The following is a 22,175-nucleotide window of genomic DNA, read 5'->3' as shown; positions in this document are numbered from 1 at the left end:
AACGGTCTCATTATTATCTTAAAATTAACAAACAAAAACTGGCGCTTCCGCGCGTGAAGTGGGAGGGGTTAGTGTGCCCCACCCCATGGCTCGTAAATAGGCTCGCTCGCCAGCAGGCAATTTGTGTGCCTGACTAGCCTATCGTAAAGGGCATTGGCATTACTTTGGAAGACGACGTCTAAAGGGTATAGCTGAAGGCCCCGGTGGAAGGCGTCATTTCGCATAAACCACAACTCGTTTGTCTTTGTAATCATTCGCAGTTAAATTTGTTCTGTCGCACTTCAAGTGCCGACGCTATTGCAGTGGAGTCGTAGGCCCAAGCAGCAGACGCGTATGTCATTTTTGGCTGGATGTAAGACATAGACATATACAATTGCCGTTTGTTTGGCAGGGAAAACTTGCTCTTGTCGCATTATAAAGGGTAAAGCGCCTTGGTTGCTGCCTTTACCTTCGCCACTACATAGTCCACGTGCGGCTGCCAGGAAAGTTCGTTGTCAGTGATGACCCCAGTATTTCGCTAGAGCATATCACGCAATCCCACGTCATCAAAGATTAAGGGCACCAACAACGGAACGCAGTTCTTAGTAGTTAAAAGGCGCATTATAGAAGCTCTCCAATGAACGCATCAGTCAGTAGCCAGTTTACCCAGCTACAACCCGGGAGACAACCACACACTTAGTAGACACACGAGCGAATCAGATCGAGGTCTTATTACACAAGGACCTTTAAAACGGAATTAAAGTCTTTTCTTTGTGTAACAGACTCTTTTTGTTAAAAGTGGCCCTAATGCACTTCTTAAGAACTGCGATAGGATATGTTTTACTAGGGTTAAACTATTATCCAAAATACTTATAAGAAAATAATATTTAGCTTCTTTGAAAACGTGTAATAGTAATTAAAAGGGCTTTTAATAATGTTATCTGACGAACCTTTGGATGAAACCAAAAAAATCCCTGTTAGTTTGGAAAAGAAACGCAGAAAAAGTGGTAGTAATTTTACTTTGTTAACTGTGGCTTTATTAACTCTCATTTAATAGCGAAGAATCAATTCCTTGAGAAAAAAGCAAAAATACTTTCGGACGATGAAGGTATAGACTAAATATTGTGTATATTACGTATACAGTAGGTTAACTTAATACTTTATAAAAAAAAGCCGACTTAACGGGAATTTTAAAAACTAAAAAAACTAATAAACACAAAAAATTCTCAAAGAAAGCTGTTTTTTCTTCTGGAAAAAGGAAAGTAGTGAAAGAAAGGAAAAAACCGCCTCAGCTTAATATTCTAAGCGAAGAAGATTCGGATTTTTGTAAGAGAGAAGAAATAGTGGAACACTCAGGTTTTGTGTTTTAGTAGGCATTTATAACCTAAAAATCAATTTTATATATAGTTAGTTTTTTATAAGTTCAACCTTTCATAAATTATTATTATGTAACTTTGCATCCTTTCAATAAAATTTGAATTGTAATTAAATTATATGAAATTTCTCAAATTTTTACGATTAAGTTAGTCATAATTTTTTACTTTTCCCTCTTTAATCCTACTATCTTTTTTTTATTTACCTTTATGAATAAAGTTTTTCAATTATTGTGAAGGTATATAACCCCTTTGATCATATACATAATTACTCCTTTGAAGGTCACATGACTTGGCTTCAAGCAGCTGAAATAGTACTGGGAGACTTTGGCCCAGAGGGGTTGCATTTTAAAGATTTGCACACCGCTATAGTGCATCAAGGATTAGTTTCTAGAAGGTCTATATTGTCCGTATTTTCGTTATTTTACTGAAAGGTCAGGTATATAAAGATATTTTTACCAATTATTTTAAAAAAATAAAATTTGTTTATTTATCATTTTTTTAAAGCATATAATGGATTTTCTTTTTAAGTTTTTTTGTAGTTATTATCTTCTATCGACTTGCTTAAATAAGAGAATTTTACTCAATGAAAAGTTTTTTATGGAAATTTTGAGGATTTCTTTTCTGTTTTATTTTATATATTTGGTTATAAATATTTATTTCTTATTGTTGGTACGTTACGATACGCTCTCTTCAGTTATTTTCTATAAACACAACACCATGGTGAAGGCAAAACCTAATATTTACTATACAGAGGGGACATGATAAAGGGTCACCTAAAATGTAGATATGTAGTATCCTTCTATTTTTTCATATAAGTAAAAACCGAGTATTTAAATATTATCAAGTGGTTTAAAATATTATTTTTTAATATATTTGCAGATTAAATAGAAATCGTGATAGCAAATAACTTCTAATTTTCGCTTTAGTTTAAATTATTATCATATTTTCTTTTACTTTTTTAGCTCAGGAACGAGTTTAGAAGCGCTTTTATACCGAGAAACGGCTCAGGGGAGTGTCCGTTTCGAAAGAGTGCCAGGAGCACGCGGCTTCTTTCGCTGCGTGGTACTTAGTAAATTAAAGCCGTTGGGAGCACGTGATAATTTTGAATATTAGGCGAATTCCGAAAAAAAAAGTTCGTTTAAAGAAAGTACGTCAGCTATGAGGAAATGGTCTTTCGGTTGTTTATACTTTAATGTTTTTAAAAAAAAGTTTAATAATAACCAGATAAACTCATATATCGATATTACGCTTTTCTCTCTTAAATTTTATAAAATATAGTTGAATACTAGTCATACTAACTTTTTTAGGGGTGTCTCGCTTAGTTTTTGTAAATAGCAGTAATTTCTTTAGTATTTTTATATTTTTTGTTTTTTTTTACCAAGCTATCTTTTTAATGTCATTTTACTTGGTAACGCTTTTAGTAAAAATCACTAAGCTTTTTTGTGTGCTTATAACCTTTTTTATTTTTTACTAAATAACTTTTCTTTTAAAGTTTTTTGATAAAGTTTATATAACTTGCTTTTACTAGAAATTATTCTTAACTTATTATTTTTTATCCTTTTATATAATATAATTTGCACTATTTATTAGTAAACTTAATATTTTTAAATTTATCGTTACTTATATTTTAACTATACAGATAAATTATTAACTCGTTATAAGAATATGAAAAGGGAATTTAAAGATCTGCTCTTTGTAAGTTATTTATTTGAAAACTAGAAGGCTAAGAAGCAAGCAATGTACTTCACAACTTTCACCAAACAATTGGTGGAAAGGGTGTTTTTAAGACCAACCATAGCAGTTTTACTGGTACTATTTACCAAGTAGCTCCCATCGTTCGCGTAGTCTTCTTATTTTAATTATGCTTGTTATTGTGGTATTTGTTCGAATAATCATTGAAAATTCTTTTAATCGTAACAATATATTATATAAATTATAAGTTAACAAAATTTTGTTAGTTGCAAAATTATGAACTTGTATAAACTTTTGCATAACAGTTTGCCTTAAGTAATAAATGTCAGAAAATTATTTTTTATAAAATAGTTGAATTCTTTTCTAAGACATGAAGTTGAACTAAAGAAAAATAAGTTTCGCCGCTTACACCAATTTAAAAGGTTTTATTATTATTATTATTATCATTATTATTATTATTATTATTACTCAAAGTTATATGCTATCTAAACTGGTGGAATTTGAGCCGTTAAGTTTAGACGAACCCTTTTACGACGAATCTAGTGAAAATTCGGATTTTTCAGAATTTTCAGGTGCGCATTTCTAAATTTTGGGTCTATAACTTCCTAAATTACTAAGATTGTTTTCGCGAGCTCCAACCAGAGCTTCATTCTTATTCTTATTAATGTCTGATTCCCTTTCTATTTAAATATTATTAAAAATAATTTACATATAATAAATTTTTTATAATATATTTAATTAACTTTTACTCGGATTACTTATTATTTTCGGATATTTTAAAAAATATATTTTTAATAAATGCTTTTATAAGAAAGTCATATTTATAGTTTCCCTGTTGGCAACTTTGGTAGTCGCTCGCTGTAAATAATATCTACCATGCAAAACAGAGGCGTTATTTCCCAACTTGAACTTCTTACTTAATGTACTCTTACTATTATTATTATAAATATAATCAGATTTGGAGCTAAAACCGATACAAAAACCATTAAAAATTCAAAGTAAAGCTTCACGAGAGAGCGGGTACTTCGCCATTAAATAATGCTATTATAATTGTTATCATTACTATAATTACTGAGTAGGTCTGCAGGTGAAGCCTCTATAACACCGAGGAAGAAAACTAAGAAGACTCGAACTTTATCTCAAGTTTGAAATACATCTAAACAGAGCCCAATAATTTTTTTAGTGAGTTCGCGTAAATTTTTGGGGGTAAATAAAACCCCCCATAGTTAAAGTAAGTTTAGACGAGAACACATGCTATACTTTTGTTGCCTGCAAAAGTTTAGTAGCGTTGACAAGAGCGAGAAACGATTCACTCTCGACTAGAAGTTGCGGAGATTAAAGAAAACCTTTATTATATCTAAAGGTTTGTTCCGCATATTAATTGCAGTTAACGGGTTGAGTGCTGCAAATATCCTCACTAGCAGTTCGCGTCTTTGCACACAGTTACGAATCGTAAACTTACCCGCATTAGGGAGGACAGTAAAAGTAAACATAGGATGAATTAACTTACATAAAATAAGGTTATAATGAAAGAGAGGAAACGCAGAACCTTCATTACACACGCTTATTTTACTAATTAACCTTTTTAAAAACCCTTAATGTTGCCTTAAAGCATCTACTCTGGTTTAATTGGTTACTACCTATACAGGTTCGCTATCCTATGAAGCTTAATGGCCTTGTTATCCACTCTATTGGAACACTCGAAGTAAAAAAGCCCGGATACCGCTCTTCTAAGTTCATTGCCCCTATTATCATTTTTTTAATCATTGATATTGCTTGTTAGGTACCTATGGCCAGTAGGGTTCAAAGCAACCCGTCTGTTTGCGAGCCAATATAACCCAGACGAAAAGGTTGAGTACCACTGTGCTATACTTGATAGCGATGATGGTCCTGTGGTAGGTCTTAGCTTCATTCCTGTCTCTCATATTCTCATTGCTTTCAAGTTTCAAGTTATTCCAGAGGACGACAAGGATAACCCTATAGTAGAAAAGACGCCCACAGACGCCCACAGACGCATACTAATTAACATAAACAGGGTTTCGTTTCCTACTTTATTACTGACATATCTGTTATTATTGTATGTGAAGGCCAAGCGGAGAGACGTCAAACACTTGGGAGCTGGGCCCGGTTTCTTTGGGATATCCAATCAGACAGTTGTTGATATGCTCAACCAGATGCCGGAGTCCCACCTGGCATGGCAGACGGAGCCGTCCAAGTACGAAGCCATTTCCGGGAGAGTAGACCACAAACCATCTAGGCGGCAGTCCAGCTGTTTTAGCGAAGACGAGGAGTTAGATGAAAATAGCGCCATTGAGGACGGACGAAGCAGTGAGAACGAATTGTGGCGCGAGAAAAAGTAATGAATAAAGTGACTTTAGCCTCACCTTGGCCAAACTGGTCATCCATGAGAGGCATGCGCGACCAAAAATAGAGCCACATCGGGTGACTGCCAGTAGGAATGATGGCTTCGCACAGAGAACACGTGTTCATTAATACTCTCAATGGGACTTTCCTGCAATACAAAATCGATGCGGCATTGCGCGTTCATTTCCGAACTAAAGTGATCTGCCAGCAGCAAAAACGGTAAGGAACTAGAGTGTAAAGTTTGCAGAAGTACCAAAGTTGGAAGGAGCGGTCTTCTCTTCACCCTCCTCAAGAGTGGGTTCCGATTCTATTATGTCTTGGCTCAGTGCGTTGTACCTTGTGGTTCCGTGCGATAACAATAAGATTCAAGAGTGAGGGTATCTTGGTAACTCTGAAGAGCAAACCAGGACCACAGAGACGCTATTAAGCTACTTCCAAAATCTTTTAGCTCCAAGTGAAGGCGTTTTCTGCCTGTAAGAGTTGCAGAACAAGGTACCATTAGTTAATCGAAAAGTTAAGGCAAATACCCGGTGACCTTTGTGGTGAGGGATCTGCACCGGCGGAACGTTAATGTATTCCGGTTGTATCAGCGGCTCAAGTCGACACGCAAACGGATCCAACGGATGAAATACATTATAAACATGTCGGCACGCCGGGAGGTAGAACGCGGGAGAGAGCTCGTGACCAGAGGCACGCAAATACCATCCCAACGGGGACCCGAGACACACCTGCCAATAGCATAAGGACTTTAAACAAGTCACAATGCGGAAATGAAGAACCAAAGAATGAGGGTAGAAATCCAAGTGACAGGGATGCTTAGAAAAAACTGCTTTGTCGTTGAAGACAGTTGACCGAAAGCTGTCCATGCTGGCCGTCTTTAAGTGAGATTCTAATTATTTGTAAATTATAGTAACTGGATGGTTTGTCCACATAGCACGTGACTTACTCAGCGGCTTGGTGCCTTTGTGGCTTGCTCTTTTTAGGAAAAGTCTTTTGACTTCTAGCAAATTGTTGTCTGTAGAAGCCAAAGAAGTTGTCCGGTAGGTGATCTCATCGCCCAAGGAAGGCAGCAGAGAGGTGTCTCGCAAGGCAGGTTCGGGTGAGAGGGCAGGCAATTGTTGGGTCAGCAGTATTTCAAAAAGGGCTATGGCACCTATGCCATGGCCAATGACGGAAACTTCTCCTTTAAAATTGGGATGGCGAGTGGAGAACAATAAATGCACACGGTTCAGCTCGGCCGCTATGGCCTCTTTGACTGACTGAAAGTGACTGGAGAGCATGAAAGTTTGATCGACCACCGCGTCCGCCATGAAGGTTCTCAGCTTCTCAATTCCGGGAGGGGTAGATATTCCAGCGGTTTCTCTTATGCGGTCCAGTTGCTTGAAATGGCTACCCCTGCAACGAGCAATGTTTATTCACTTGAAGACGGGAAGGGGCAAAGCCGCCAATAGCTTGTAGGTGTACCAATGAATAGGAAGGATCTCCATACGGGGGAATCGACCGTCTGTTTCTGGCTGCACTTGTAATTGGTGCAGAGTGTGCCGCAGGGCGTTGACGCATTGGGTCTTATGAAAGCCCATTTCTAGCAGAGAAATCTGCTCAAATACGTTGTCTACCAATAGTTGATCATACTTACCGGCGCCAATTCCAGCCACTACTAGGAAAAGATGGGATGGTTCCACCACTTCTCCGAGGAGGGAGTGGCGCCGATCGTAGCCCCGCATGACTATGCACGTGGTGGACGGCGCTAAAACTCCAGCTGTGTATCCCCCACCTGTTTAAGGGGAGGGGAGGGGGGGGGGGTTAAAGAAGCGCTGTAAAGAAGGGGCGCACATGCACAAAGCACCTGGCCAATGGTGGACCATCACCTTTTCGGAGTGTATCATCACGTACTGTCCACCCTCCAAGTCCACCCGTTTGGGCCAGTTGTCGTTTAATAGCGCCTCTGAAAAAGCAAGCTCCAGAGACGCTGTAAGAAAGAAAAAAAGGTAAAGAGGGAATGCGTAAACTTGTGATGTTTGCTTACCTGCTACGACTTCTGAATATGGCTGGACATGGCCATTGATATAGGTGAACCAAGTGCCTAAATAAGGCAAAACGCAAAAAGGAAAATACAAACGTGATCATGCTCAGTACCTCGCAGCACCATGGAGTCAGCTTCCTGCCAATAAACGGACTGCATGAGTCTGTCATCTATAGCCACGTCGTACCTCTCACCCTCAACAGCTACTACAGCGCCCCGCTGGTGAGAGAGGTAGATGTGCTCCAGTTTATTGGAATCGGAGACGCTGAAAGGAACGAAAGAGTTTAAAGCGCGGTCAAAGTAGTGCCAGTGTGGCTGGAGGAACGGGCCACAGGGGAGTAGGGAAGAGTCAACCCCTGGAAGGTCTGCAGTGAAGGGCAAACTACGCCTTTAGTATAAATATCCACAAACCTTGAAAATCAACCGGTGATGGAGTCAGGGCCGATTTGTTGCTGTTCTATATAATATAAATAATAGAATTTAAATAAAAATTAATAAAGTAAAGTACATCTGTTGAATGGGGAAGATTCCTTTCTTTAGTAGTAAGGTTCTTACCGCTAATAGAAAAACCTTTAAAAGGTCAATAATAATTTTTTATATAACCAATAATATTAATTGTAAAGGTTAAATTGTTACTTTACTAATATATATAACTTGCTTTTTACCAAGGTCGTGAAAGTTAGAGGAGTTGACTCCAAAAGAACTCATTTTTATGGAAGAATCGGACAAAGAGGGTGGTGAGGAGCTCCCGCTTTGAAAACTCTGATAGCTGGCCTCAGGTGGTTTATTAGTATTCTTAACACTTAGTTCATTTATAAAGTCATTGTGTGCTTGAGGTTCTAGAAAACTCTGCACTTCAGGAGGCAAGTTGAAGTTGTTATCACATGGAAATTGTTCAGAAATTTGCTTTAAACTTAAAGAAACTTCCGGAACTTCGTTGGAGTTCATAGTATAAACGCGACAGTCACTGGAAACATTTTTTAATAAAGTGGGAGATGCTAACTGGGATACGGGTTTATTAACATTTTCAGAGGGTTGAGTGGGACCCACAATTTCTATAAAAAAAATTCCTACCGTTAGAGTAAGTCAACTTTTTTTTAAAAAATAATACCCTCCTTCTTAAGGAAAAATAATGATTCCGAACAAGAGGACAGGTTATCGTTAGGCGCATTTTGAGAAATAATATCAAAAAAATCATTAACTTCCTCATCAGAAACAAAGAGAGAAGCATGAGACTTTTCCATTATTGGCAGAGCTGAAATATAACCTTAAGAAATAACTTTTAAATTAAATATCAGGTTTATAATAAACGATGTTTAATAAAAAAAAACTTAATACTTAACAAAAAAATTATTAAAAAATTTAAAGGTATTTAATCCCAAGGATTAAAAAAAATGTGGAGACGGTAAGTAGTATTTCAGCAAGATTTTGGTTAATTATTTTACCAAGTCATAAAATAGCGAAAGTCCAGTTTATAGTAACCTATGAATTTTTAACTTTGCTTTTTACCGCAGTTTCGCTGGAACTGAGCTTCCCAACCCAAAAAGAGACTTTCCCAAGTCGCAGCCTACTGATGGTAATGGCGGGCGGAATATATTTTTTCTCTGCGGTCTGCACGCGGAGAAGAGAGGTCCAACGGACTTTTATGTCAAATTTTCCTCTGGCGAGTTTGATTATGGTCAATACTAAGAATGCTATTATAAACAAAAAAGGTTTGTTTCTATATAAGTTTTGTTATTCAGCTTTCTTTATAACTCTGCAACTTTAGATTTGAAAGGAAAAAACAAAATAAATAAAAGGAGTTTAAGACGCTTTAATCGAAGGCGTTTATCAGCCTCTTCTCCTATTAATAAAAGTTTTTCAGAGGTACATTCTGTATCTGAAGAGCTTATCTTTAAAGTAACAGTTTATTTTTTTTATATTTAGTCATTTATAAGAAATTCTCTTACAGAACTTAAGCAACAAACTGCTCTTACTCAACCATTGGCAAAATCAAGTTCGGCCTTTCAAAGTACACGTCTTCTTGTTTCGAATATGAGAGACGTTACTAATGAAGATATGATGGAAAGTTATATATATACTAATATATAGATTCGACCTAATCTTTTTCAGCTACAAAACTTTATGACTAGCAACTTGGGAAGTAATTTTTGATATACGGAATTAATGCAAATAGTTGACAAAAATTTTATTCTATCTTTCTGTCTTTGGAAAAGAAAGCTTATACTTGTCTATTTACAATAACAATCTCACTTTAGTTTTTGTATGTATAACTGCTATTGGTTTCTAAGTTTTACTTTTATGTTATATAAATATCCTGTTATTATTCATTAATAGTCTACAACCATTGATTTTATGTTTTTTCACATCTTGTCATTTCCACTACTTTATAAGTGTTACCTTCATTTGTATACCTTGCCTTTCGTGAATTTTTAATTAAAACAACGATAAAAATCTTTTCTATCGAAACGATTTCCGCTTTAGGAATTATTTTCTACTGTTGGCCCTGTGGTTAAGGCCACCGTAAATTATGACTCGAAAGGCAGGTTGCTTAAACTTTGTATATTTTTCCTTATTGCAATACTTGTTAAAATTAGACATATATAGGAAATTTCTCTGTAAGGATTAATTTATTTAATTAAAAACTAACCTGTTAAATAAATAATTTTGGATGAGTAGTAAGAACGTAAAAATTAGAGGATTAAAGACACAACTTATGTCGTAGTAAAAGTATAAAACTAGCATGTAAATAGATTACTAGTTAACGTTTTAATTACTTTTACTCAACTTTGCTGCTGCTTGGAGTATCTATGCAAAATTTACTTAACCGCTATAAATCTTAGTCATTATATGATAAGTTCAATAGTCGAAGTTTTTTAAAAATTTATACAATATTTCATTAATTAGATTATTTACTTTTACTTTGTTATTTTTTCTCTACTCGTGTTATCGATTGTTTATAGTTGCAAATAGTTAATTTTCTGTTTTAAATTTTTTGGGAAGGTGCCTCGGTTCTGCCGAAATTGTTTTTAAAAATCCCGGGGACGCTCTGAAAGCTTATAATACTTTTCAGGCTCATTGTCTTGACAGTAATATATATATATTATAAATTACTTAAATTCAACTTTTATTGCTTTTATAGCAGTAAATACCACCAAAATCATCACATCTGTTATACATATTCGTGCGCTCTATAAAAATTTGTTTTTATTACTTTTTTATCCTAAACCATAATTATATGTTATTTGTTTTAATACGTTTTATTATAAACTTAATGCTTACCATTTAAGATTTTATATATTGCAACTAAACTTGTTTTCGATTTGCTTCTTCAAAATTGTCTTGTAAAGTTTATTGCTTCTTTTTATGTTCAGTTTGTTGTAACTTTTTATCGATTTTTTCCCTTTAGGTTACGTTTCTTATAAAAGGTTTATTGATATTGAAGCTTTAATCATGTGTTGCGTTTTTACTTTTTCTAGATCGACCGCTTGAACTAACCGTTCTTACAAAGTTGCCTCGAATTAGTGCTATTGCTCGACTCTCTGAGTGCGCCACAAAAAGGTCGCTTGCAGGATTTATAGCCAGCTACTAATTTTGTTATTTGCTTTTTTATTTTTCTAAGATTTTGGCAAACTTATATTATTAGAATTTTAAACTTAACAACTTACTAGCTTATTTATTATGTTATTCTGAAGGATCATTCTTGTCTTTAAATTTATTGATTATAAATGATATCTAAACAAATATTCATAACTAAATTTGATGAATTAAATTTACTTATTTGTATATAATAATATCAAAAATACTAAACTTTATAAATTATATAATAAATAAATTTTTTTAGTAGGCTTGAAGTTTGCATAATTCTTTAAAAGATTTAATATTCTTTTTAAGTATCAAATATATAACTATTAATTTTTGGCCCTCATAATCCACTATTAAATTTTTAAAATTATAATGTAAGTTTTAAATACTGTTGAAATTATTGTTGATTGAGAAAAATTCGTTCGTTAGTGAGTATTTTATTTTTTCCGATCCACAATTATTTTGTTAACAGGCTCACACCCGCTTTACCTCGTGCTTCCCTCGTTGGTGATGTAGACGAAGCTGCAGGTTTAATTATATTTTATCAAATTTTGAGTATATTATTTAGTTATTATTACATTTTTTTTATTATTTATAATTATTTACAAAAGGTAATATTTGTTAATTTATTTTGTAGGTGTTGTAAAAAGAATTGGAGTATTTCAAGGCCGTACTACAATTCGGGGTTTATGCTTAACCTCTTATAATTATAATAGGATCAACTTCTCATAACGGTTAAATTTAGGGGGGCGTCGTGGTAGGGGAAGAAGAGGGCGAGGCCGCTTTAAAAACTTACCTTTTTAAAGAGCGAGATCCGATTTAAAATCTGTTGAATGACTTCGACAAACATGAGTTTTGCTTTAACAATTATTGTTAAGGAGCACTCAATGAATAAGAAAATATTTTCCCGGAAGAATAATTGTTTAAGTGGCTTTTGAAAGCAGTAAACCCTTAATAAAGTTGCCATTCAAAGTTCGGTTTCTAGCAATAGCGTTATTGTAGTAATAGTCTAGCTTGATTCAGTTTTATGTTATAAAGGTTCGCGCGTTCTATTATATTGATTATGCTGACGCTGGCTTCATTACAATTAATAAGTAATCTAAAGCTTTTTTAAAAAACCGCTTATTGAATTTAATATAAAGTAGTTAAATTAAAAGGCCGGCTTAATTTGGGTTCCATAACACAACATCCTCTTTCCTCACTTTTATATTAAAGAATGGTTATAATATAACAACACTAGTAGCTCTTTATTCCTCACTCAGCCTTGTTTCTCTATTTTCGTTGTTATGGCATTGTCAAGGTGTGTTATCTCACTAGCTTATACATTTTACTTGGCTATCTGTTTATTGACTTAGGCTCAAATAGTATAGAAACCATATGTACATACAAACCTAGAATATAACACGTCTTTTTCCAACTGCCTCAATTACATTGAATCTCATAACTTCTAAGAACCGTCAAAAAAATTTAATTAAGTCAAAACTTGCGTAAATTACTAAACATAACTTTAGGCTTAACAACTATATGTGTATAACAATGCCTAAAAAAACTAACAATGCTGACCTATAAGAGTAACTTGTGTTAGTAAATTCAAACGTAGGCATGTGATTTTGCAATATATATATCCGGTAATCTTCAATCTGTTCATCTCATTACAGTACTTGCTAGCAGTCTGTAGTATTTCCAACTAGAAGCTCATAATAATTTACTAGTTGAGGCAATATTCATTTTAAAGAACAGCTAGTTTAAATTAAAGAACAAGTTTTCTGTACATAACAAATTACAATAACAGGTTTACAAATATGTACTGCAAGGGGTATACTTACTATAAAAAAGTTTATCCCACCAACAAAAAAGACTTTTTGACAAAACTAGAAATGCGCCTTAAAACATTGCAATATACGATTAGCAGAATCAGTCAGACTTTTCTACAGAGACTCCATTACCGACTAAAAACTAATGACTACAACCCAGGGTTATCATAAAATCATTTTATCTTAACATCTCTTGAACATTTGCGGGTCGCCTTGAATGACTATACCGTATACCATTTTCAATAGCATGGATGAATTAGTTTACAAAATTTTTTAGCTCGAACCTAAAAGCGGTCTTTTATATCAATTCTGTGACAATCACTACAAAAAACAGGAAGGAAAAAACTTTGAAGGACTTAGGGGTATAAGAAAAGCTTCTAAACTTACTATATATAGTGGGAGTAGATTAAAGGAATTATTGTTTAAGGTTAATATAAAAGTCTGAAACTTCTGATTTCAGCACGAGTACGAGACAGTACATTAACTTATATTCAGCTCTATAGGCTAATCGTAAGATCCACGCAAAGGGAGGTTGAACTAACAAGGAAAAAAAAAAGAGTAAAACATAAAAGATTGCAGCTACGTTTAAAGTGAAGACAGAACGAAATAAATAATAACAACAATCCAATTAATAGGGACCTTTTATAAAGATAAATAATAATACCAGATTAAACAGAAAAATTCTTATATACCAAACAAACAAGTTAGAACTTTTTTAAAAACTATACTAAAGAAAGTTATAGCTGAACCGGGCCTACGACTAGCAGTACCATTCATTAGTAGTAAATTCGAAGTGTCGTATGCATAACAACCACGCCTAGTCGTCATCTGCAACGATTAATAATTTACAACCTTTGAGGTACTTTTAATAAAACTTAAAAATTTTCAATTAAATTTTTTATTAATTTAATTACAGCGACGCACCCTACTACATACTTTTGCTTTAGAGGACATTTTTTAAACAAATGCACCAGCAATGCAGCAATATTCCCGGTCAAACACTTGGAAAAAATGACTTTTGTACACGGCGGTAAACAATTAGGAAAATTCAGAAGTAAAAAGCAAAAAAAAGTTCTCAGTATCAATATTCTTAGGCACTTTTATTAACGTAACTGTAAGCTGTTTTTATTGCAACCTTCCATATCCCCGCTGGGCAGCCTAGCGATGCCGGTGGACGCAATGGTATCAGCGGAACACACAAACTAGAACTTAAGGAATTATATAAGAGTAAAGGAATCTTAAGCTAACAAGACGGCAACCTCGATTTCAAAGGAATATATTTAAGCGGAATGTTTTTAGACTGAAAAAGGAAATATTCGTTAAAGCAAGAAACAGAAGTTTTTTGTTTTAAAATAAAATTAACAGTTTTGACGAAGTTGAGGGAAAATTTTTTCGACTTTTTCACATATTCGAGCGACATCAACATCACAGATAAAATCGTGATGGTATATTAATTTAGTAGGGACTTCTGAAGCCTACAATTGCGGCATTATGTACTAGCGGCGTTTCTATACGGTATGTAATAACTTTGTGCAGAAAGACTCGCATCTTGTCAAAGTAAAATTGCTCGTGTAGAAAACTGTTTATGGGAGCCTACACGTGTAAATACAAATATTCAACTCAGTTAAAGAAGGGTTCATATCACGCAAAGCTAGTAAGTAACACACACTACTTTCAGCCATACTTCTGCTCTACCGTACTTCGAGTCTGCCGAAGTCAAAAGACTACCTCAACTAATAGTTTTATAAAAAATCTTCCTATAAAAGAGGACAAGGCCTGCAGTGTTAAAGTTAACAAAGCTCTTTAAGTTACTGCTGTTCTTTTCGAAGAGAAATATTACAGAAAGGCAATAAGTACCATTTGGGTGTCACTTTCAGAAAATTCTAAAAGGTTCGACAACTTTTGACATAACTTACTTATAAGCGTCAGTGTTCTCTGTTAATTACGAAATGGTAAGTGAAGAACGTGAAAGTACAATTAAAAGAAAATTGAAGAAAAAATTATACCTTAGCCTCTTTGGAAGGTACAGCATCCGTTAAGTTAAAAGGTTCTAACATAGGCGAAAGCAGAGCAGCAGCAAAGAAGCGCAAGAATAAAAAACTGCTGGAGATTAATTTTTTTCACTGACAATGAGGAACAAAACTCACGAGGAAACGGATATTAAAACCGTCGCATCAAAATCTACCACCGCTAAATCATAATAAGTTATGAGCTTCTGCAGGCATATAAAGCAGAAAGCCATACAATCTCTTTCACGTTCAAAGTGGGACTGCGTCTTATACTTGATGGTTTTTAAAATACATCGAATTTCCACAGGAATGGCTTCGGCAGAAGAAAGGATTCTATCTAGAAGCTTCCTGGTGGAAATTAATGCTCATTTAACAACCGAGAGTACAAAAAGAAGGCCCACTTTGCTAGATCCTTAAGCATCTCCCACTTTCTGGTGAAGGTCTTCTTATCTGTGACGACCAGCGGGTCAATCTCGATGTTCTTGAAGGGTCATAATGCATGACAGGTGTCACTTTTATTTTACATAGCCTCTGTTTAAAAACTGCACCCATTTTTCTTGTACAATCTCGGTGACGATCTCTCCAATGGTTTCCTTCAAGTAACGATTGCCGAGGAAATTTATTAAAAAGTCCATGGACTAGAGAGAAATACAAGCATTCTAAACTTATATAGCAGAGACGTGTGCTAGAAATAAAAGGGATATATGCCTTAGAAAAAGTGCTGTTGCTCCTAAACAAGACATTGGTCGAAGTTTCCTTACTAATTTCGACAAGGGCCAAAGTTTTCATGTACTACACAACGAGGATAAGTAAATTAGATATCAGCCGGTTGTATGCAGGCAACCCTCACATGTTCCCTTTCAGAAAACGCAAAGCGTAGTAGGCTTAGGCCAACCATATTTTTATCAGAAAGCTTCCGATGTTGGTGGCAGTTGTAAAGGAAAGAGACGGGAAGGGCATGTTATATATATACTTCCAGAGTGTCAAGAACTTCCATAAAGCCGGTGAGGTCCGACTGCTCTAAGTTAATAACTCTACGAAAAGTATCGACAATGTCCTAACCAGAAGCCTGATAAGCCCATGTGGCAAAAAGAGACTGACAAAAACTATGTGGAAACACGCCTGATATTCAGCTAATGGGCGAATTTTCTGGTAATGAAAAAAGATTTCCACCAGAATTTTTCCTATTTTTTCAGGAACCTTGCTGTTGACGTCATACAAATGGAGCCTATTTAGAATTATTAAAAAGTGATAAAGAGCTTCATGAAGAGTGTCCTCCTACCACTCGCCCAGCTTCGAAGCAGAGAAGCCCATTTTCATCAACGAAGAGGCAGACACAAACACAGAACCTGAAAGAACAAGAATGACGATCTCCTGCAAGTCTACGGAAATAAAATATAACAACTAACCAAGCTGCTGTCTTTTGGGTTTTGTGGCTACAAGCTGTTTATCATGTATATTATTAATAGAAATAAGCAAATATAAAGTAAAAGATTAATAAAAAATCGCAACGACAACACCAAGTTAAGCACAAATGCGTATCATAATTTATTAAGAAAAGACGAACTTCAAAAGTGACGCCATCGATGCTGGAGGATATATTCTCGAAGTAAAGCGTATACATCCAGTCGAGTGAGCCTGCATGTAACGCTCAGAACAAAAGTGCTTCCTTAAATATAACTTCATATAAGTTATAAAACCCTTTTCGGACCGAACAATGGGCGTCTGTCCCTGCCACTCGCTGCCTAACAGAATCCTGCAGAAGTAAAACAGAGAAACTACCAATTCCCAGAGTAAAAATAACGTTGCTCACCTTACATACGCATCCTGTGGAGGCTTTTCAACCAAAAAGACTGCTGACTGCAGTCTCGATCATCATTACTTACTATTACTCACTAAATTCAACAATGCATAGCAACAAGGCACCTTGACTGTTATTTTAAAGTCCTGCACAACTCGTAGAAGCTCCTGAGAAGCATTTCCGGAGAGAATATTCGCTTGAAGACAGTGGACCCAAGCCTGAGCGTTGGGGTCGAGCGATATCTATTCGGTGCAAGGAAATGTATGAAAAACAAAAATACATCGGCTTCCTCTTTAGTATCGGTAAGAAAACTAAGTGTTTTCATAGAGCGCTTGCTGGGGTTTGCCCAGTATATCTCATCACCGTATATATTCTGCATGAGAACATGAATGAGGATAACGAAAACACTTGGAGGAAACTTGCCTTGTTTACAGGTATACGCACAGAAATGGAGAACTCTCTGCTTCCGTTAATCCTTAAAATGCTGCCTTTAACGCAAAAAGGTGGTTTTTGAAGTTAAAAAAACATAAGAGTAGTACCGTTAAGGCTTATCATGTGCAGCGGCTTTAAATTGTTTCCATATTCTCTAAATATGAAGCATATAAAAAAAATATATGCACCGCGGACAATAATAATAAAGTACGCTTCATTGAGTTTAGTGTGAACGTTGTCGAACACGTAAAGGCCTCGATAAGTTTTATCGCAGAAGAGTAGATATACCTCCTTGCATTTGCTTGTCTTTTCCCCCAGCATGGTCACACGACCATGCTTATAAGCATTTTTTATGAGAAAACCGTCACAACCAGCCAAGTACAAAGCAAAAAGTGCTCCTCCTATTTGCCTTTTTACGATATAGATTATATCTCAATAGGGTGCAAAAACCAATTTCTATTTTCAATCCTTGAAAAACTATTCTTTGACTTTTTTTAAACCGTTAAAAAGCTATTTTAACATTGGAATGAAATATAAAGTGAGCGGTAAATATTATAAAGAAACCTTTTAATTTGTTTAATTGGTTGTTTAATAACTGGTATACTTAAAATTTACAAGAGCTATTAAAGTTTATTACCTTAACTTTAAAACAAGATTAAAGTATAACTAAAGAATAAATAAACACAGGTAACAAACAGCAAAGGGGAGAATTTTAAAGAATAGCTTTATGTTGAGTGGTGCTTGCAAAAACTTGTGACAAGGTGTAATTTATAAACCTTTAAAATCTTTAAACATTCCTCTTAACACTTCCAAAGACTAAATATTATAAACGAAAGCTAGGCTATGTGTAAGGTTTTAAGAAACAATAACTAACGTATATTTAGTTGTGAAATTAAGATAAGGTTAGACTAATATACAAAAACTTTTTAAATTTTTAAGTACTACGAACCTTTGAGTATTTAATCCATTTAACTTTTCTTCTACGACTTGTATCTGAGTGAAGTAATTCCGAGTTAACTCAAATAACGACTCGGAGAGAAGTTAGGTAAAATATACCTCATCTGCTAGAACAGCACACTCCATCTCTTCCTCTTTCGTTTTATTTTCATTTTTCAATAAGATATTTCTTGAGAACTTTAAATTTTTCTTACCAAAAAAGTGTTTGTAGGGTAGTAAGGTATATTTTAAGTCTTTATACCAAACGTTCTTGATATTCTTCAACTTTGCGCCAATAACCTTTATCTTGTAATTCCTTAAAGGAAGTTGTAGCGTATACAGTAGAAGGGCTTAAAGTAAATCTTCTTCTAAAGGCACTTATTTTTTTTTCCTTCTAAAGTACAGTAGGAAGAAATACTTACGATAGCTTTAGTACTAATAATGTAACCTCATCAGTAGGTTTACTTTTGTCCATAGAGGGCCCTTAGTTTAGCACTTCCCCACGTAGTAACAAAGTCAAGACAGAATCAAGACAGAAAACAAAAAAAATGTTGAAAAAGCAACAAATATACAAATGAAATTAGTACTAAAATTAGCAAAACACGAGCAGAGAGTGAGAGTAGATATAATCTTTACCAAAAAGGGTTAATACTAATCGTTAGCATCCTAACTCCGTTTGTTTTCCTATGTGGTCAAAAATTTTTTTAATATTAATATTGGACACGTTCCTTACTAATTAAATTTTTTGTCTTAATGAGCCAAACCTCAAAAAGAATTAATAGTTGAAATTTTCGATCTTTTTTAACCTTTAAAAAATATTTGTTATTGTAGTTTAATCCAGTCAAAGGAGAATAAGTCATTTACAAGCGATTTTTAAGTTAGAAGTAACGCTGACAACGCAACGGTCGATGCAAGATCAGCATCTATGCTGAAAAATATACAAAGATCTCTAATGGTTATCATTTCGGGTTAGAGTTTAGTTGAAGATGTTATCTTTGCGAATATATCATCGTTGGGTGCGAATGCAAATTTTGTGCCAACAAAAATTTATGGGTTTTTTATTTACCATCATTAAGAAACATTGCAAAGAACCTAAATCTCAAGTATAACTCCGAGCGTAAAACAAAGGTTCAATCGATTGTTAGCTTTAAATTAATCACTTTATTCTAGGTAAGCAGCGTACATGTTGAAGTAGCGGCTAATTAAGATGAGAAACTGAGCGCCCTTCCTCCAGTTTATATTTATCCTAAAACAATATAACAAGTAATAGATTGTGACGACGCACTGAAAGCTATTTAATAGGGACATTATTCAGGGTCACAGCGACTCATGCATAAATTATTCAAAAAGTCGGATTCTTTTATATCTTTATTCAAAAATTACCGTCTTCGTACTTCCATTTAGAAAGAACCGGGTGGCGCTGTTGTTTCCATTGTTAAGCCGAGGCATGACGTTATAATACTGGAAAGGAGGTATTTTATAAAAATTTTACTAACTGATATAAACCCTTGTAAAATAAAAATATATATATTTTTTGACTAATGTCAAACCACACAAATACCGGAAGCATCATTAACTTTAGCTGTACAGCGTTATAAATTTCCCTACCAAACAATATTTTAATGGCCTAGCGTCTTCTGTAAAAGATATATCTAGAAATTTAATTAACACCATAGCCGTCTGCCCGGCAGTTTGTTAGGTATATGCTCGGCACGAAATTTTATAATACTAATAATGTGACTTATTTCCTCTAAGGATTTCGTAATGGTGATTACGCTAAAAGCCTTAAAAACAAACCGTAGTTTTTCAAGATAATTTTAACGGGTATGATAGACCTGTAGAACTAAAATCCAACAACTTTTAAAAGTAAAAGCATTGCTAATGTCAAATGGAGGATGCCTTGAAAGGAATCCTCTTGCGTATTCTACTTATTGAAGCTCATTTTACATTGAATAATTGCATTATGCTATAACTCGACAAATTAGCTGCTCTCAATTATGGTAAGTACAATACTGTTTTTAAAGGATATTTACTTTAGGGACAATACCGCAGACACACAGACTTGTGCCTTGCGATAGTTGGTTATAATATGTAATCACATTAATGTTAGAAGGGAAGTGCTAATTATTTGTAGCAATCACAGATCAGCTGATATACTTTGCGTTCGTTTTTCGTAGTATCATTTCGTAAATACTCTATAATAAGAGTTCACCTTTAAGATATAATAACCTTTAGTTTCTCTAGGCCTATTATTCGCTGTCTTGTTATGTTCCTTAACATGTTTATAGCGAGTTAATTTATATTTATGCTATTAGGTTATTATTTTAAAGATTCTGCGGAACCCAGTTTTAAAGGCTAGCATTTACTCTATAAAGTGTATGATTATTGCAAAAGCAGACCGTATATATATTTAATACACAACAAAACACTAATGGTATAGGAGCACATAGCCGGAAAGGGCTGGCTGGCAGTGGTCCTGACCGGTTTCCCCAAACGCCTCCTTGATCTTGTGCCTAGGGCTGCCTCTCCTGGTGGTGGTTTCTAGCGCTTTTCCACATACTAAACCAAATGGTGGCAGTCAGGGCTGGATAATTTCTGTTTTTCAGTCTTTTCGGACAGGCATGATAGCTCTACAAAGAGAGTACATTGGCGGGCACACTTGCGCTCCAAACCCTGCAGAAGAGAAGAATTCAGATTAAGCGGTTTAAGGCCTCTTACGAAGACCAGCCGTAGTATGCCAGTGGAAAAAAAAAATTTATAGGGTTTCCCCTTATTTCGCGCTTCTTTGCTGTTTAGTTTTTGTATTTGGCTGCAGATCTTAGTAATCGGGTGAAGCTAAAACAAAACTGAAGAACCCAACCCAAAACAAAAAACTAAATCAGTTATCAAAGGGGTTACTAATAACACTTAGAGCATTACTTATTATAAGATTAATTAGAGTGTTCATTTGATTTGAATTTATTTGTATGCAATTGGTACATTCCAATTTGAATCTTTTGTAATTTTTTTTATTTATAATTATTTTTTTTGCCCACGTAAACCATATCACTTTTTCATTTCATTAAATTTATTGTACTCATCACCAAAAACGTTTAAAGTAGCTTAAAGTAACTTCTAAGTAAACACAAATATTAGATATTTAAACGCAGCAAAAGTGTATGTAAACAAAGACTCAACCAGTCGATAATCATAGTATGGGGTACTTTTTAAGCTGGAATAGGTTTCTAAATAGTTACAGGTTTATCGCGTGATTTTTAAGCCAGATTTTATAAAAATTCGCCATAGATCAGTGGTTAAAATTTTTGAAGTGCAATCCTTGTCGAGAATGTGATCCTCCCACGGTACTACATCTGACGCTAGCTAAAATTCCATTAAAAAAACATCGTTAAACCTTTTGAGTCATTTAACTTGACGAGTAAAGATCCAATTAGTTTACTTAATAGATGCTTTTTATATATAAAAGCTTAAGTTGACAGTAAAGCTCTTTTATAGATTGCTGTAAAGTTTGAAGGCCTCTGTGCCCAGTGCCCAGCTAATTTGAGTTTTGCCTAGACTTTTTTGTAGATTCTGTTTATGCTCAGTTTGTTTTATATAACAACTTCGTGCTCTTTCCTTGTGGAAATGCCACGTGTAGGTATCCGTTCGGTGTACTCGCGATATCAAACAGAATGAAACATTACCACACTGCTAATAAGAGATGACTTTTAGTTCTGTACAAATATTGGTATGTACTCCCTAGTTCTGCCTATACTAGGATTGACCATGTTACTAAGAGTGGACATAAATTAGTGGCTAACGGGTTAAAAGCAATAGATATTAGATGACAAAACTAAAATAAATTTTAACTGATTGATACAAAATTTACAAACTCGAAGTCGTGCGGTTTAAAGACTACTTATTGCAGCTCCCCTTTCAAAGTTTAAATGTTATTTTTTTAAAGTTAAATTTCGCCACTAAAAATCATTAATATAATGTTTGCTTTCAACATAGCCATAAGTAAAGCACATGTTTTTGAACTATATCTTACTAAAAACCAAAAATGTTTTTTTCATCGGTTATGCCTCGTAACCTGATGTTGCTCGATAGTTTGCTATCATAATGCACGTGATCCCTCACATTTCTTAAAGATGACTTGACTAATGTTTAGCTTATAACTAAAATAAT

General features: G+C 34.7%; 3 protein-coding genes and 3 long non-coding RNA genes across 11 annotated transcripts; 4 read left to right on the top strand and 2 right to left on the bottom strand.

The window, feature by feature from the left end:
• Positions 1-800: 800 nt before the first annotated feature.
• Positions 801-4,907, top strand: LOC135144131 (uncharacterized). Of its 5 annotated transcripts, XR_010282981.1 has the most exons (13): positions 801-986; positions 1,037-1,087; positions 1,153-1,335; positions 1,635-1,749; positions 2,318-2,417; positions 2,469-2,532; positions 2,995-3,050; positions 3,399-3,469; positions 3,522-3,619; positions 4,004-4,067; positions 4,127-4,278; positions 4,326-4,410; positions 4,472-4,561. XR_010282981.1 is itself a non-coding variant. In XM_064076125.1 (12 exons), exons 1-12 carry the CDS (start codon positions 914-916, stop codon positions 4,828-4,830), a joined length of 1,074 nt encoding a protein of 357 aa, XP_063932195.1. In that variant the 5' UTR covers positions 801-913; the 3' UTR covers positions 4,831-4,907. The 5 variants fall into 5 exon arrangements, 2 of the variants coding, with proteins under 2 accessions (XP_063932195.1, XP_063932196.1); XR_010282979.1 differs by having other exon boundaries at positions 4,127-4,410; XR_010282980.1 differs by having other exon boundaries at positions 4,127-4,410; positions 4,469-4,561.
• Positions 4,908-5,069: 162 nt separating this feature from the next.
• On the bottom strand, positions 5,070-8,711 carry LOC135144130 (SEC23-interacting protein-like). 2 transcript variants are annotated; one of them, XM_064076123.1, is made up of 17 exons: positions 8,546-8,711; positions 8,100-8,489; positions 7,943-8,004; positions 7,846-7,891; positions 7,548-7,790; positions 7,438-7,494; positions 7,258-7,380; positions 7,048-7,185; positions 6,876-6,993; positions 6,358-6,806; positions 6,191-6,300; positions 5,947-6,139; positions 5,816-5,882; positions 5,665-5,747; positions 5,544-5,612; positions 5,432-5,493; positions 5,070-5,316 (listed from the first exon to the last, which is right to left on the bottom strand). In XM_064076123.1, the coding sequence occupies exons 1-17, from the start codon at positions 8,676-8,678 to the stop codon at positions 5,194-5,196; spliced, it is 2,466 nt and encodes an 821-aa protein (XP_063932193.1). In that variant the 5' UTR covers positions 8,679-8,711; the 3' UTR covers positions 5,070-5,193. The 2 variants fall into 2 exon arrangements, with proteins under 2 accessions (XP_063932193.1, XP_063932194.1); XM_064076124.1 differs by having other exon boundaries at positions 5,822-5,882.
• LOC135144132 (uncharacterized) lies at positions 7,719-8,340 on the top strand. The gene is made up of 3 exons (XR_010282982.1): positions 7,719-8,013; positions 8,104-8,213; positions 8,271-8,340. It is a non-coding gene; the product is annotated as an uncharacterized LOC135144132 (long non-coding RNA).
• Positions 8,651-9,495, top strand: LOC135144133 (uncharacterized). Its single transcript, XR_010282983.1, has 5 exons — positions 8,651-8,732; positions 8,803-8,839; positions 8,949-9,146; positions 9,203-9,300; positions 9,361-9,495. It is a non-coding gene; the product is annotated as an uncharacterized LOC135144133 (long non-coding RNA).
• A 391-nt stretch (positions 9,496-9,886) lies between these two features.
• On the top strand, positions 9,887-11,976 carry LOC135144144 (uncharacterized). Its single transcript, XR_010282994.1, has 6 exons — positions 9,887-9,980; positions 10,438-10,523; positions 10,914-10,995; positions 11,492-11,547; positions 11,657-11,704; positions 11,765-11,976. It is a non-coding gene; the product is annotated as an uncharacterized LOC135144144 (long non-coding RNA).
• A 1,942-nt stretch (positions 11,977-13,918) lies between these two features.
• Positions 13,919-18,578, bottom strand: LOC135144129 (ras GTPase-activating protein 1-like). Its single transcript, XM_064076122.1, has 28 exons — positions 18,460-18,578; positions 18,274-18,405; positions 18,132-18,221; positions 18,025-18,068; positions 17,287-17,484; positions 17,183-17,229; positions 17,067-17,131; positions 16,924-17,016; positions 16,769-16,861; positions 16,656-16,702; positions 16,543-16,598; positions 16,410-16,480; positions 16,252-16,285; positions 16,125-16,191; positions 15,905-16,070; positions 15,816-15,857; positions 15,687-15,755; positions 15,551-15,634; positions 15,391-15,480; positions 15,244-15,323; positions 15,078-15,190; positions 14,981-15,023; positions 14,840-14,933; positions 14,691-14,768; positions 14,361-14,426; positions 14,197-14,308; positions 14,093-14,133; positions 13,919-14,041 (listed from the first exon to the last, which is right to left on the bottom strand). Exons 1-27 carry the CDS (start codon positions 18,484-18,486, stop codon positions 14,129-14,131), a joined length of 2,106 nt encoding a protein of 701 aa, XP_063932192.1. The 5' UTR covers positions 18,487-18,578; the 3' UTR covers positions 13,919-14,041; positions 14,093-14,128.
• Positions 18,579-22,175: the final 3,597 nt, after the last annotated feature.

This window comes from Zophobas morio, unplaced genomic scaffold (genome assembly GCF_036711695.1).
Source record: "Zophobas morio isolate AGI-343-1 ecotype UQ-CSIRO unplaced genomic scaffold, CSIRO_AGI_Zmor_V1 ptg000083l, whole genome shotgun sequence".
NCBI classification, from domain to species: domain Eukaryota; kingdom Metazoa; phylum Arthropoda; class Insecta; order Coleoptera; family Tenebrionidae; genus Zophobas; species Zophobas morio.
This window is presented reverse-complemented; position numbering and strand designations above follow the sequence as displayed.